General features: G+C 35.8%; 1 protein-coding gene across 2 annotated transcripts in view; it reads left to right on the top strand.

The window, feature by feature from the left end:
• The window catches only part of DMXL1 (Dmx like 1), a 75,262-nt gene extending 60,842 nt beyond the window's left edge, over positions 1 to 14,420 (top strand). The window contains exons 32-45 of one of the 2 annotated variants that reach the window (XM_062604415.1): positions 405 to 606; positions 1,848 to 1,965; positions 3,029 to 3,091; positions 4,103 to 4,189; positions 4,829 to 4,950; positions 5,063 to 5,204; positions 9,473 to 9,523; positions 9,798 to 9,858; positions 10,472 to 10,599; positions 10,762 to 10,854; positions 11,319 to 11,410; positions 12,321 to 12,373; positions 13,429 to 13,646; positions 14,022 to 14,420. In XM_062604415.1, the coding sequence (XP_062460399.1) occupies positions 405 to 606; positions 1,848 to 1,965; positions 3,029 to 3,091; positions 4,103 to 4,189; positions 4,829 to 4,950; positions 5,063 to 5,204; positions 9,473 to 9,523; positions 9,798 to 9,858; positions 10,472 to 10,599; positions 10,762 to 10,854; positions 11,319 to 11,410; positions 12,321 to 12,373; positions 13,429 to 13,646; positions 14,022 to 14,246 (1,655 nt within the window). In that variant the 3' untranslated portion in view covers positions 14,247 to 14,420. The remainder of the gene's footprint in view (positions 1 to 404; positions 607 to 1,847; positions 1,966 to 3,028; positions 3,092 to 4,102; positions 4,190 to 4,828; positions 4,951 to 5,062; positions 5,205 to 9,472; positions 9,524 to 9,797; positions 9,859 to 10,471; positions 10,600 to 10,761; positions 10,855 to 11,318; positions 11,411 to 12,320; positions 12,374 to 13,428; positions 13,647 to 14,021) is intronic. The other variant, XM_062604416.1, reaches the window with a different exon arrangement.
• The last annotated feature ends 436 nt before the right edge of the window (positions 14,421 to 14,856 follow it).

Raw genomic sequence — 14,856 nt, 5'->3', positions numbered from 1 at the left:
TGTACAGAAGTCAAAAGTGAAGGACATCAGTTGCTCTTCCCTTGCCCACCACTGCATGCAGTCCATCATAGAATGCTACCAGGTTAGTCAGGCACAATTAGCCCTTTGTGAAACCTTACTGGTTTTCTCAGGTCAGCTGCCTGTCATCCACGTGCATTGACATAGCTTCCAGGAGGATCTGTTCCATGGTATTAAATACGTCAGCACTGGAGAAGTCTGTTCCCCTCTTTAGCACAGAGCAGTTCATTATTATTTTTTTTTTAACTTGCAAATACCAAGTTGAGGTTTGAATAAAGCTTATTTTTGGAGATATTTGAAGTACACTTCAGCCTTCACCTCTGGAATTATCTTTGTCAAGGTTATAATGAAGAAGGAAGGGTTTTTTATTATTCTTGTTTTTCTAGAGCTTCCAGTTAGCTCCCCAATATGCCATGCAGTGTTGAAAATGCTACAGCGCTGGGAACAAGTTCTTCTCCGACATCTTGAGCTATATGGGGGTCCACCTCAACATTATATTTCAGTTCATGCTTCTGAAGATATCCTAGCTGCTGGTCCTGCATTGCTTCGCCACAAAACTTTACTTGAGCCTACAAACACTCCATTCAGGTGTGCCTAATTTCTATAAACAGTGACTATAGTATCTTTAGTATACTGTTAATGCATGTGATAAACCATAACTGTGATAACAATATAATTCCAATTTCTGGAGTTGTGGGTACACGTCAGAACTCATATATCACTGGTCCTAAGTAAGATCAGGAAACGAAAATCACAGGTTACAATTTTTTTAAAAGTTTTTTTATTGAAGCAGAATGTACTGGATTTGATATCTCTGTGGAAGTACTATGGTTCACAGTAAAATAATAGCAAATTTGCAAATTTGCCCTGAGAGATAATTAAGGATGAGTGAAAATGAATTAAATAATTTCCCTGTCTCTGGAAGGAATAGAAGTATGTACTTACCAATATCTTGTCATAAAATCAGAGAAGAGATATTTATATAATATTTGCATAGCTGTGACTTCACCTAGTTGCATGTTCAGCCAGAAAAGTGTGCTCAGTTTCTTAAATTATCAATTTCAAGTAGATTTTTTTTTTTAAATTTTTTTTTCTAATAATGCTGTCGCCTGTGGTTGCAGAATCAACAGAAAGTTTGTCTTTCTGTTGTAAAATACCACCCAGTTGTCACCATTTTAGTAGCTTGAGTTGATTAAAAAGGAACGGTTTAACATGTATCTGCTGGCTGGCATTGTTTTTAAATTGTGATTTAAAGTGGTTCAGGGTTTGATATTTTTTGGCCTACCATAAGCAGTTATATTTGTATTTACAATTATGCCTGAATATACAGTTTCTATGGATAAGCATAAATATTTGAAGTCTGATCTGATTCTACAATCCTTCCAATTTTGTTACTGAAAAGTCATGATTGTTTCAGAGATGCTATGTAATTGATGTGTTCCCAGCAGGAAGTGTTGGTCATTCATTTTCCCTGTGAATGAAGTACTCATTAGCAATAAACAAAAATGATCCACATTGTAAAGAATGAGGTGGGCTAACAAATTATGCTGACCTTATTGTTCTGTAATCTCTTGAAGAGTTTTTTCTCACTTGTCTCAAGATAGGAGGTATAAATGCTACATGTTCTTTTCTGTCTTTCTTTTGCATTTCATCTCATACATAGGTTTGCCAGGAAGATGGTACCAGAATGCTTCTGAATAGGTCCTGTTCAGAGTTTAGAGACCTGTAGTTTTGCTTGAGCATGTCTTCTGACTATAGCTTGATTAGACTAGAAGATATTGCAGTCTTATGATTGTGATGTAAATATTTATTTTAACTTGGCTCTTTAGATCTGACAGTCATGCTGCACTATCAGTGAAGAGGCTCTGGCAGTATCTGGTTAAACAGGAAGAAATCCAGGAAACCTTTATCAGAAATATTTTCACAAAGAAGCGATGCCTTAATGAGGTTAGTATCTTATATAAGATGCATAAAATATTGCAGGTCAATTTCTAAGGTTTTACTTAAGTTATTTGTCTGATCTGTTTACTTTCTAGAGCACAATTAGATATCCACTTGGCTGTGGCTTTAAATTGGCAGTATTCCATTTTGAAAATATTTGTCCATTGTTTCACTGAAAACAAAAATCATGTTACGATTCAATTTTAGTAAGAAAACCAGTTAATATTTCTGTCCCTGATAACTTGTTCCAGTGTCTAGCTGGATTCTGGGTTCCAGATTCAGCTAAATCTTTTAGAGCTGTGGTTCCGTAATGGAGTTTTTTGTTGTTTTGTTTTTCCCCCCTCTTTCCTTAGTTGCTCCAGTTCTGTTTACTCCCAATAATTTGAATGAATCACTTTTATTACAGAAAAATATGGACTAGTAAAAACATAGGAGAAACAAGATCTGAGCAAGTTCAAAATGCAGGAAAAAGTAGTCATGACTAGTAAAGCCATGGCAGCAAAGAGTACAGTGTGCAGCTATAATATTAGCTTGTTTATTTGTGTCTAATAGTGTTCACTGCACGCTGCCATTAAAAGGAAAATTTTTCATTTTTTCTTGTCCTTTAAAAATGCACCATTTCTGGTCATGTCCTGTGTTAATGCAGCCATGTTGCTATGCTGTATGGAAAGGTATTTTGGAGTATTTCAGATGTGCTTCATATGTTTTCAAATAGGATCATTGGCAGTCTTACACAGCGTAGTTGTGTTGGCTATATTTTCTATCCTCTTGTCACTGATAAAATGTCAGTGGAGATCACTTATTTTTTAGTAAATTATACTTTTGAGATGGATAAGGTGCTGTTCCAATACAGAATAGGTAAATCAGTGTCTTATGTACTGAATATAGCATTTAGAATCTAATTACTGCTACTATATAAAATAAGGGTGTATGTGAATGCAAACATACTGTTGTGTTTCAGTTGTTCTCTGTTGGTGTAAACAAAGAGGACTTAAAGCTGTCCTTGATACCTTGCATGTTATGTCTTATCTATATTTTCTGTTCTGTGGTTGTTCTTTCCTTGGTGAAGTCATTAGAGGAGCACAATGAAACCATGAAAAATTCTGTGGTGGAGGAGCCCATCATCAATAAGGTACATAGTAGTAATGCTCAAGTTAGTTAGACCTTGCATCATGAAATATTTCCTTTTTGAAATGGTGCTGATCTGATCTCCCTTAAAATATCTTTGCTGATAAGAAAAAGACAAAAATATAGTTTTGCAAGAGATTCGGTTAAACTGTTGTTATAGAGCCTATCTGAAGCTAAGTGTATCTTAGAAAGCTAGCTTAAACAACCAGGGAAGAACAGTATCTATTATCAAACTCCACAGCTATACCAGTTGAAGAGCTGAGACTGAGATTTGCCTGTGTGACAAAAAATTAGTAGTACTGTAGGAACGTAGTACATACAGGACCTTTCACCAATATGAGCTGACTAGCATAGTTGCCTGTAAATAGAGGTAGTTAACTGAAGTCAGAGCAGTTTGTTAGTATGATAGTAGTTTGCTACTAAAAATTTTTGCTGAGCCTTACTTAGTTTTAAGATGGTTGAAAGTGAACTGTGTAACAACTTTATAGTGACTTTCTTGAAAGATTGGTATGAAAGATGAAAAAGGTATAATATTATGCCTAGAATTGCAAACACTTTATTTTTCAGTATTCTTCTACAAAACTGGTGAGAAGATACAAATGATAAATGAAAACACTGTGGTGTTTGTAGGCTACCTTGTTGTTATTAACTATGCAATAAAACAGTATTAGCAAGAAATTGGAATCAATCTTTTATTATTAGCACCCCAAGTGTGCATGGAGTCTCACTGGTTTTTAGCATTCTTAAGTTGAAAAACTTGAGAATGGACAAAGTACTGTGAGTTCTGTGACAAATTAACAGTTCTGTGTTGCTGTGGCAAACCCAGCATGGCAGTGGGAAGCTACATTGTTACACATGAAAGAGGTGTCTGCAGGTTATATTTGTCATATTTTCTTAAAATTGAGAAAAAAATAGATGAAATTTCATATTATCTGGTGTTTGGTCTCTCTTCTTCCAGTTAAAAGCACTGTTGCTTAGACGTTTGCATTTAAACACGCTTTGCTTTTAAATACAGGTAGAAACAGATACAGGATACCCAGGAAGCAAGGCAAGAATAATCCATAAAGAGTCTGACATCATTACTGCTTTTGCAGTCAATAAGGTGAGTTTAAAAGAGGTAGGGTAATCTAATTGTGTTGTACTTCCACCTGATAAACAGATAGTAGTCCTATTGTGCAGGGGTGAGAGGTCCTTCACCAGCCATGCTGCTACAGCTTTGACTCTTAGCGCTTCCTTCTCTAAAGCACTTTGTAATTATCTTTTCATAGTTAAACAGTTCTACTACAGATTGTCTTTTTTTCTCTTGTGCAGTGGATTGAGAGAAGGGAGAGGTGGGCTCTACTTTTTTTTTAAGCTTGTGTGTAGGAATATTTTTCTTTTTCTATTGAAGGCAACCAGGAATTCATCTTTTCTTCTCCTGTTTAACCATTTAAGCCTTAAGAAGTGGAGAAGAGGAGCTTGGTTGCAAGCATTGTAGTATAGTGACCTCTTGTAAGCAAGAAGAAACTAGAACTGTTTGAGATAGTGTGTGATGCTATCCCAGATGTAAATAGACTTTTAGAAAGGAAGTGTCCAGATTAGACAGTTTAAATAGACTTGTAGACATAAATATTTGGGTTTTATAAATTGATTGTATATGTTTTTGCAAACAATTGTACCATAACAAGAGAAAATCTTTCAAAAAGCACCCTTTTGAGTATTCCGTTTGTAACTGCCTTAATGTGTGCTATGTTTTTTCCAGGCTAATCGGAACTGCATTGCAATAGCATCGAGTCATGACATACAAGAATTAGATGTTTCTGCAATTTTAGCTACACAAATCTATACCTGGGTTGATGATGATGTGGAAATAGAAAATAAAGGGTATACTTATTCTGTTTCTAAAATAACAGCTTGACTGTGTTTAAATTGGTGTAACAAAGCATGGTATTTGATATTTCTGTTTGGAATCTAACTTATGTTGTTTCATTTATAGGGCTGATGATTTCTTAGTTATACATGCTCGTGATGATCTGGTAAATGTTCAGGGAACCACTCCCTATACCCATAGTAATCCCGGCACACCTATCAATATGCCTTGGCTTGGTAGTACACAAACTGGCAGGGGTGCATCTGTGGTAAGTTGCTTGTCAAAGATTAGCTTTATGTACTCTGTCTACTTCTCTCCTTTTGTTTTCTCAGTGTTGCTGGTTTTATTTTACAGTTAGCATGTAAGTAGATGTTTCTTTTGTATGTCACCAAGGTGAGCTGGAATTTTTATCTGATTAATAAGTTAAAATACTGCACAGAATTCAAGATACACCAAAGCAAGCCAGACTTTTTAGTGAAGCTGTATTTGCTTTCTTTACTTAAGATACATTGTTTAAAAATAAAGAATCAGGGTTCAGGTAAGAATTTGTAGCATGAATTGTTCTCTAATGACTTGAAGCCAATGCTGTATCTAAAAAGCATATATTCAGGAGATTTCAGGATGTAAATTTGTAACGATTAGGTATTTGTATAAAATACTGAGCTAGATTTTCATTTTAAGCATAATCTTAAGTTTCATTCTGAGCTCCAGACTATTCCAGTTTTTATTTAAAAGTAAATACCAACTTCTTCTCTAATACCAAGTACCACTGTAATACACTGTTTACTAGTAGAAGCCTGTATTGTGGAAAGGACAGTGAATGAAATCCTAAAGCAGATTTCACTGGCAGTACAGAGGCTTCGAAAGAAATGAGTTAAACTCTGGAAACTGAGCAGCTTGAATTTGAGGAAAATGGGGTCCTTGGTTTTCATAAAAATAGGGAAGCCAGGACTGCAAAAACAGGATCAGCTGCAAACATCATGTGTAGTTTGAACTGCACATCATGCTGATGTATGACTGTTTATCTCCAAAGCTGTTGTCAGCTCTGTTGTCTTTGAATTGCTGTGTAGTTTTGCCATAACCCTGCGTAGTAGCATTATTAAATATCTCACTTCTGAAGGTCATGGTTTAGATGAGACAATCAGTTTCACTGCTCAGCATTTCTGAAATAGACTAGAGAGAGGGACACCCAGTGAAGTGTGACCATGTCCACCTCAGTAAATTGAGCCTTCTTTTCATAGAGATGATCTCTATGAGCACAAGGGGAGCTCTTACTTTTAGAAATAAATTCTGTCTCTGGAGTGAAGCCTTCCCCTGAGCAAAAAGCTCTTAGCTCAGATCTAATTCAGATAAAATGATAATTCTAGTCTGGCCATTGACGTACTTGGTTACTATGCACCGTAGATGCTCTCTAATAATGCAGATCTGTTGGTTAGTTAGCTGGGAGATGCTTTTTTTGAGCCACTTAACTGAAACGGTCCGACAAGACACCTATACCTCATGACATGTCTGCACGTAGATGTGGAGTTTTCCTGGATAACTGAATACAAGTCTTGTGACTTGACTGCGCTTTGCGACATTTTAACAGCTCACAGGAAGTCCATAAGTAGTAGAAGAATAAAATGTAAATTCATATTGTAGTTGATTTTTGAAATGATTTGGTGATTAGGAGTAGTAAATAAGGAACAAGTATTATAAGAGCGATGATGTTACCCACATATGGAAGTGGGTATTGTGCCAGTACCTACACCTCTCCCTTCTGTTTAGGAACTACTGATCCTTGTTGCCAGTTTTGCAGCTCTGGTTTTACAGTTGGGTCTCTTCTGCAAGTATTCTTTGAATGCTTTTGCCACTTTCTCCTCTCACTTCTATTTTTATATATTCATATATGTGTATGTATGTATACACGCAGAGAGATGTACAGAATTTTTGTGTGTTCTTTAAAGTAATTACATAATCTATTAATGTAAACTATTCTTATGTGACCTTTTATATGTAGCAAAGCTTTACCTAAGGAAATATGGCTGTGCTTGTGTTGAATGTGTTTGCCATCAAACTTCAGACCTAAGTTCTGTGTGGCATGCTGCTTGACTTCGGCAGAATAGAGAGCTAGCCATAGCATAGGTTGACATCTGCCCCCTAGGGAGAGCAGCAAAGGTACTGAATGAAGGACAAAGTAAATGAAGGAAGATACAGGGATTCTTGGGAGGAAATATATTTACTGTTGAAAGACTCAAATCTGGAGGAAAACCAGCTTCTCCAAAATCTTTCTTTTGCTACTATTTGTTACTTTGTTTCTTCAGATACTGCTTTTGATCCTTGTTCTCATCTTTGCTTTTCCATAATTGGCAGACCATTTAATAAATACAGTCCACTGTTCTTTACCATTACTGGCTTTTCAGTCTTGCTTCACTTCCATCAGCAAGGGAAACTATTGGACTTACAATACTTGGGCAGTAAATATTTCCTTAGCTTTAAGGTTTTTCTGTTACTGTCCTTCACTGTTTCCTCTTGCACAGTTCATACAAGGTAAGTAAGGAGGCTCAGCACAAGATCATTCTGTGTGATTACACAGTTCTTACATGAGGTGCTTCTAAGAGGGTACCAAAGTAAATCGTGCATTCTGTCAGCTTTGAAACTCAGGTAATGTCCAACAGTTTGTCTTCCAAGCTGGTATGACTGATGCCAATAATCACCAGTTTAATAATAGGTGGGTTGAATTTTAAGCTCTTTTATTCTTCAGTTTTAATGCACATTAGGCCCAAAGCACCCAACTGTCTAACAAAGCAGTCAGTGTTCTAGGCATCAGCTATTGTTAAGGAGAGACTGAAGGCTAGCAGTATCAAATGCCAGTTATATTGGTAATTGGAAGTATTTGCATTTGATTATGATTTGATTCTAAGTCGCAGACACTGCACCAGAGATTTATGTTAGTGTAGTCTTTCAAAGGCACATTTCTATATGCTTGCATTTTTCCAAAGCATTATGTGATCATGATGCATGCTTGTTTGTTGAATGAAGGAAAATTACTTCCATTGACTTCTGGGTAAAAGTAGGTATAAAACTTGACACAGCCCCTCATTTTGGGGAAGAAATAGAATGAGCATGAATAATTGTTCTTTCACTTACACAGAGATAAACTGTAAGTTTAGAGAGCCAAGTACTGCAATTTTTTTTACTGATTTGTGTATAGACTAGTGTTTGAAGAATATAATCCTCTGTTGTCATAAGTCTTATAATGCATATATTGTCTAAATCTTCCAAAATCATAGAGTCTTAGAATGGGCTGAGTCAGAAGGGACTTTCAAAGGTCATCTAGTCCAACCCCCCCTGCAATGAGCAGGATATCTTCAACTAGATCAGGTTACCCAGAACCACATTCAGCCAAAATATGATTGAGAGGTTTGCAATTACTCCACTAATCCAAATACCAGGAAATTTTAACGAGAAAATAAATTATTTCCCTGAAAGTGTTTCTTTCCTCCTTTTTGTTTGCAAACTGGAAGTTTGGAAAACATTGCTTTTCAGTTCTTTGGAACATATTTAGTAATATGAAGCAAGTAAAAATAATTTATTCGTACCAGTCTTCCAGTTCACACCCTGATATAATTGGAAGCAGGGGAGAATGGCATACTTAAAATACTTGATCTGTTATCTACTGTTTCAGTGACAAAATAGTGGCAAAATGCTATATAAAATTCGAGCAGTTGAAAATCAGGGTTAGACTTGATGATCTTAAAAGGTCTTTCCCAACCTACATGTTTCTGTGAAAGTTCACTGCCAGCTAGTTACTGATGCATAGAAGGTGGTATGCTGCTTTATTGAAACTGAGTGCTCTAGCCACAAGCTTTTATTTGTGCTATCATTTAAAGTTAAAACCTAGCACAAATATGAATTTATGCCCTCTTCTCCTCCAAAATATCGTGTAAATAGTACATGCATGAGCAAACTGAATCCAACAATTTTCTGAAGAGAGTCCTCAAAGTAGTCAGATGAGAAGAACTAACAGGAAACAAAAGAAGGAAAACTTGACTTGATGTACATTAATAGAAAGAAAAGAAGGGAGGAGACATGCAAGGAAAATACAGATAAATTTCCCTGATGAAAAACCTCTACCACTTCTTTCCTGTTGTGGGTCGGACTTAATTAGATGAGGTTTTTATCTTAACTGTCTAATGTCTCCACTATATTTATTTAACTCTTTCCAGTTATGGATTAATCAGCTAAGAATCAGCATTCTTGGTACAGTGCCTTGCTCTAAGCAAAGTTTGGAATTTAGGAACAAAGTGCTACTGAAAATCCATTGGATCTGTACTAGCAAAATTATAAATGCTTTTGAAGAGTCTTTGATTTACCAGTTGTTAGGTATATTGCTTATTATGGATGGCTGCAAATAATCACTTTTCAGTCAATGACAATGAATTAACTAGACTTGAAAACAAATATATTCCTTCCTATTTTTTACTTCTTTTAAAGTTTGTTTACCTCTTTCTTTACATGCTTCTGCCTCTCTCTTGCTTATCTTACAATATTCAGGAATATTCCAATAAATTTAATGGAATCAGAAAGGAATTGGCAAGAAAAGAGGTAAGACTGCAGTCTAAGGAGTGTTTATATTTGGATCCATAAATCTCTGAAGGAAAAAGTTAATGTTTACCTAGATGTGTAAAGTTGTAGAAGTATTAAGATCTACACTAGTCTTGAAGAAATTGACTTCTGTCTGCATTTCTAAACCCCCAATACTTGCTTTCAGTAGGAATCTTGATAGGAAACAGTTCTGTGTGATCGGTAATTATTCTAGTTCAGTAAATTCTTTTCCAGTAGTATTGTTTAATTTTCTTTTATTCTGTATATTGAACAGATGCTCAAGAAGGCTATTAATAATGTCAGAAGAATGGCTTCTCATCCAACATTACCATATTGTAAGTTCAGTTTTGCCAAGAAAAAGAGAGGTTAGCTAAAGATGATAAACTTACTGGCCCTGTTTCTTAGTATACTATTTTGTACTAGCCCAGCAGTATATTGTATGTTTTTAAAGTTGATTATAAGCCCTATTTTACTGAAACGGCTTTTCCTTTCCCCCAGAGAAAGTATGGGGGATATAGAGTAGCCTTTAGAAAAAGTGGGGGGTTTTTTGTTTGGTGTTTTTTTTTTTTAAGAACAAAAGTACTTATTTCTATTTTATTTGTGACTTGGGTAAAAGCATGAAAATAGGTAAAAAATAGTATGAAAAAGATACATTACTATGTCCCAAGTAAAGAGCTTTTTATTTCAGTACCATCTAAATACTGTTCTTAAACAAGGAGTAAGTACAGTTCAATAATGTTTGAATACATTAAACAACAACTTAAAACAGTTTTGAGTTTCAGTGGCACTCATTACTACATTATGCCATCTACTATGGCACATACTATGGAACTAGTTATTTTGAGGATGTTACAGGCTGGTGTGAGATTTCTTAACATTTTGGAAGCAACCTTCCTGCTCAACTGCTACAACATCTGTGAAAAGTCATGTAAATATTTTCTGTTGCAGACCTGACAGGTGCTCAAGACGGAAGTGTAAGAATGTTTGAATGGGGTCATGCGCAGCAAATCACATGTTTTCGGTCCGGTGGGAACTCAAGGGTAACTCGAATGAGATTCAATTACCAAGGAAATAAGGTAACTGATAGACAAAGCGCTGTACTTGCCCTCTTCTAATATAATTGTAAACTAGCAGAAACAATGCTTCAAACTATGCTTCAAATCTAAGGTGTTTCTCTGAATTGTGGGTAATTCCTCTATAATATGTACATATGTATTTACAATTAATACCTCTTTCAGTTTGGAATTGTTGATGCTGATGGATATATAAGTTTATATCAAACAAACTGGAAATGTTGTCCACTTACTGGAACTTCACCTAAACCATATTTGGTAAGCTGAAAACTAAATTTGCTTCTATAAACTTGTGTTGTGCTCTCTTAACTTCCTTCCTCCTTCAGAATAGTTAGAAGAGGGCAGGAACTGTGTTGATAACCAGTATTAATCAAGATTTAGCAATACAATGTTGACATTTTGTGATCCGTATTACGGCTGAGTTCTTAAATCCTAGTCATACTTACTAAGTTGGAAAGAAGAAAATGCAGTGTTAGATCTAAAATAACTTTGTTTTTTGAGACTTGTTAATAATTGTCAATTGTTAATTATCAAAAATGCAGGACTAGAAAGTATATTTATGTGAGAAATTAAAGAGTGTCAGAAGGCATTCACATCCCTTTATAAGTCTGCATTCCTTAAATTATCTTCTAAACAGCTTACATTCTTGAGGAAGCTCTAGATTTTATACTTGCATAAAATCAATTACTTTTGTAATTAATTTCTAAACTGCAATTTTTCAGACTTGGCAGTGTCATAATAAGACAGCCAATGACTTTGTTTTCATCAGTTCTGCATCTTTGATAGCCACAGCGGGATTGTCTTCTGACAACAGGTAAGAGCTGCTGTGATAACGCATAAAAATTAAGTGGTACTATGTTTTCTCTCATTCAGTCTTATTTTCTTTTGATGACTCTCCTCAAGCAGTTTAAAAGAAACATGAATACTCCTGCTCTTTTTACTTCTTTGTGGGAGGGGGAGAGAAGCAATGTTTGCAGCTAAATTCCATGTGCCTATTAAAGGAGGTTCCATAGGGAAGCACAAATCCTCCATACATGTTCCATATGAGTAGGGGAAGTGGAGAAGGAGGTGCTGATCTCTTTCGCTGGTATCAGCGACAGGACGTGTGGAACTGGATCAAAGCTGTGCCAGGAAGGTTTAGACTGGACTTTAGGAAGAATTTCTTTACTGAGAGGGTGGTCAACCCTGTCAGTGCCTAAGAGGCATTTGGACAATGTCCTTAATAACAGGCTTTAACTTTTGGTATGCCCTGAAAGGGTTAGGCAGTTGGATAATTATAGGTCCCTTCCAACTGAACTATTCTGTTCAAGTCATACAAGCCTGTCTTAAATTACTTTTGTAGATGTGGAGAGTTGGCGTAGGTTTACATTTCACACTTACTGAGTGTGTTTTGATCAAGAAATGGCAAAACCTGCTAGCATTCAGGTGAATTCAGCTACAAAAAAATTGTAATCTCAGTATGAATCCTTTATGAGAAAAATTAATCCTGGAATGATTGTGTACAGTGCATGTTCTTGCAGTATTTGTACAACTACAAAAGTAATTTGGAGTCTGCTCAAAAGTTATTATTGAAAGTCTGCTTACAGACTATGCCTGAAACAATCTTTAAGGTTCAGATGACTTTTAAAGTGTTAAAATACTTCAGAGCATTTGTTCCTGAATTAAAAATGTTTTGTTGTTTTTCTTGTTGATTTTTTTTGTTTGGATCCCTCCCCCCCCCCCAGAAATATTTGCCTTTGGGATACTTTGGTTTCACCTACAAATAGCTTGGTGCATGGTAAGTACAATTAAATAAAACCATCAAAATATTTAATCACACTGTGATTGTGTTTGTATATGTAGAAAAGTTATTGTAGAAAATAATTTTAATATTGGCAATGAAACATCTTTCACAGACCTGAGCATACCAGCAGGAATATAAAAACAGATTCTTGAGAAATTTAGTGCTTTATACAAATGGTTAGTTTCATGGATATGTGTACTGTCCTTTGCATAGCTTGTGCCTTTGCACAAGTGCAGCCCTTGACAGCCAGACATCTGTGACTTCTGTTCCTTTTTAAAAGATTGTGAGCAACTCCTGCTTGTAGTGACTAGCATGTTGAGAAGACAATAGCTGTAACATTGTAGAAGCTATAGTTTTTAGCACAGTTATGAGGTACGTATTTTCAGGCTATGCATTCACACCCTTCAATTTAAGGTTCCTGTGGCTGTGTCTGTACTCATAAATCAGAGAGGCCCCACTCAAAATTTATTAGTTAAGTGTTAGACCAAATACTGGTACTATAAAGATAGCATTGAGCACTTGCAGTTAACATTATGTGTTTGGAAAATGTCCGAGGACTTGTTTTTTATGAACCTAAAATACCCATTTGAAACTTGCAGGGTACTTGGGCAAGAGATTTAGGAGGACATCTTTTACAGGAAACTTATGCCTTAAATTATCAAGCATTAGAGATTATTAAATTATTAAGCATTATCTTAAATTATCAAGCATTTAAGGCACTTATGCCTTAAATTATCAAGCATTTCAAATTTTCATAGTTTGAAAAGAGTCTGTTTCTGGTCAAGGCTTAATAATTTGTGATTACACAGGGATCGAGAAAAGGATATTTTTTTTTTTATACAGTTTGCATCTGCTTGAGAATACTGAAACGTCAAGATGTCTGACGTGAACCTGGGCTTTAATATATATGGTACTGCAATAAATGTACTGGTTGTAGTCAGTTGGATTACTAAAGTAACTGTTGCTACTGTCTCAAAACATTACAGCTTGATAGAAAATTGAAGTTAGTACTGTGTGTTTTATTTAAATTACTTTGCTTTGGTTTTCAGCTTTTATCTGTCATGATAGTGGAGCGACTGTGCTAGCATATGCTCCAAAACATCAGCTGTTAATCTCTGGAGGCAGAAAAGGCTTTACATGTATAATTGATCTTCGACAAAAACAGCAGCAACAGTTACTCCAGAGTCATGATTCTCCAGTCAAAGCGATTGCTGTTGATCCCACAGAAGAGTATTTTGTCACAGGATCTGCTGAAGGCAACATAAAGGTATTAATGAAGGGAAGGGAACAGATGGTGATGGAGTGTAAATTCAAAAAGAGTCTTGCATAGGTGTGTAATAATCAGATATGTCATGTTTTCTTAACCCTGACTTTTCACTATTACTAATGTAATTATGAAATTTTAGTCTCACAGTCCTCCTTGTTAGTCTTACTTTAGTTCTCATATATACTCATTGAAGAAAATGAGTATTAATATTCTATAACTGGGTCATTACAGATTGCTACCTATCTTTTCATGTACAGTTAATGTCAGAAAAATTAATGCAAAATGTAGACCAGTTTCTCTATGACTCATTATTGGTGAATTTTAAGATCACAGTAATTATCCTTATAAGAATTTGATGTTTTGATGCTTTTTCAGGTATGGAGTCTGTCTACATTTAATCTTCTTCACACTTTCATCAATGAGCATGCTCGACAGTCTCTATTCAGAAACATTGGGACGGGAGTCATGCAAATTGAGACGGGACCAGCAAATCACATATTCTCCTGTGGTGCTGATGGAACAGTAAAGATGAGGATCTTGCCTGATAGATTAAGCCCTTTAAATGATGTGTTAAAAAATGATGTGAAATTTATGATGTAATATTTTCCTCAGAACAGTGTGTAACATTCCCCTTCTACCATCCCTGAAAATACTTTTCCTGGAACTAGCCAACAAAGCAGATACACAATGATAGCTTGTGCCACAAAGATGCACTTTTTGGTTTTTTTTGTCCCCATGTTTATTACCTGAAACTTTAAGCCCCTGATGCACTGATGCCTTTTTTCTTCAGATTTTGACTTTGCCTAAAAAAAAGCTATATATGGCTCCAAATTATATAGTTATAATACTATTAAGATGTTGCTGAAGTGGTTTACTCTTCCTTTTGAGGTAGTTACACTCCCACCTTGGGCATGGCCTCTGTCCAGAGGGAAACCAGATAATGTTTCACTGTGGCAACTATTACAACTGTCTCTCTTCTCAACTGTAGTCAGCTGACATTAAAATATTTTACCTATGTATAGAAGAGAAAGCCTGTATGAATAGATAGTCCTGGCCATGCAAGCATTCATATAAGCCACTATCTGTCTCCATTCCTGGAATCCAGGCTGTTTACCTCTCTAACTTGCCTGATCTCCTTCCTCTGATCTAGAGTATAAGAAACTGAAGGATGTTCTGTGGCTTGTCTTCTGTGCTATAGCTTGAATCTCTG

This window comes from Pezoporus occidentalis, unplaced genomic scaffold (genome assembly GCF_034315485.1).
Source record: "Pezoporus occidentalis ecotype Australia unplaced genomic scaffold, CSIRO_AGI_Poc_V1 ctg86, whole genome shotgun sequence".
Classification (NCBI taxonomy): domain Eukaryota; kingdom Metazoa; phylum Chordata; class Aves; order Psittaciformes; family Psittacidae; genus Pezoporus; species Pezoporus occidentalis.
This window is presented reverse-complemented; position numbering and strand designations above follow the sequence as displayed.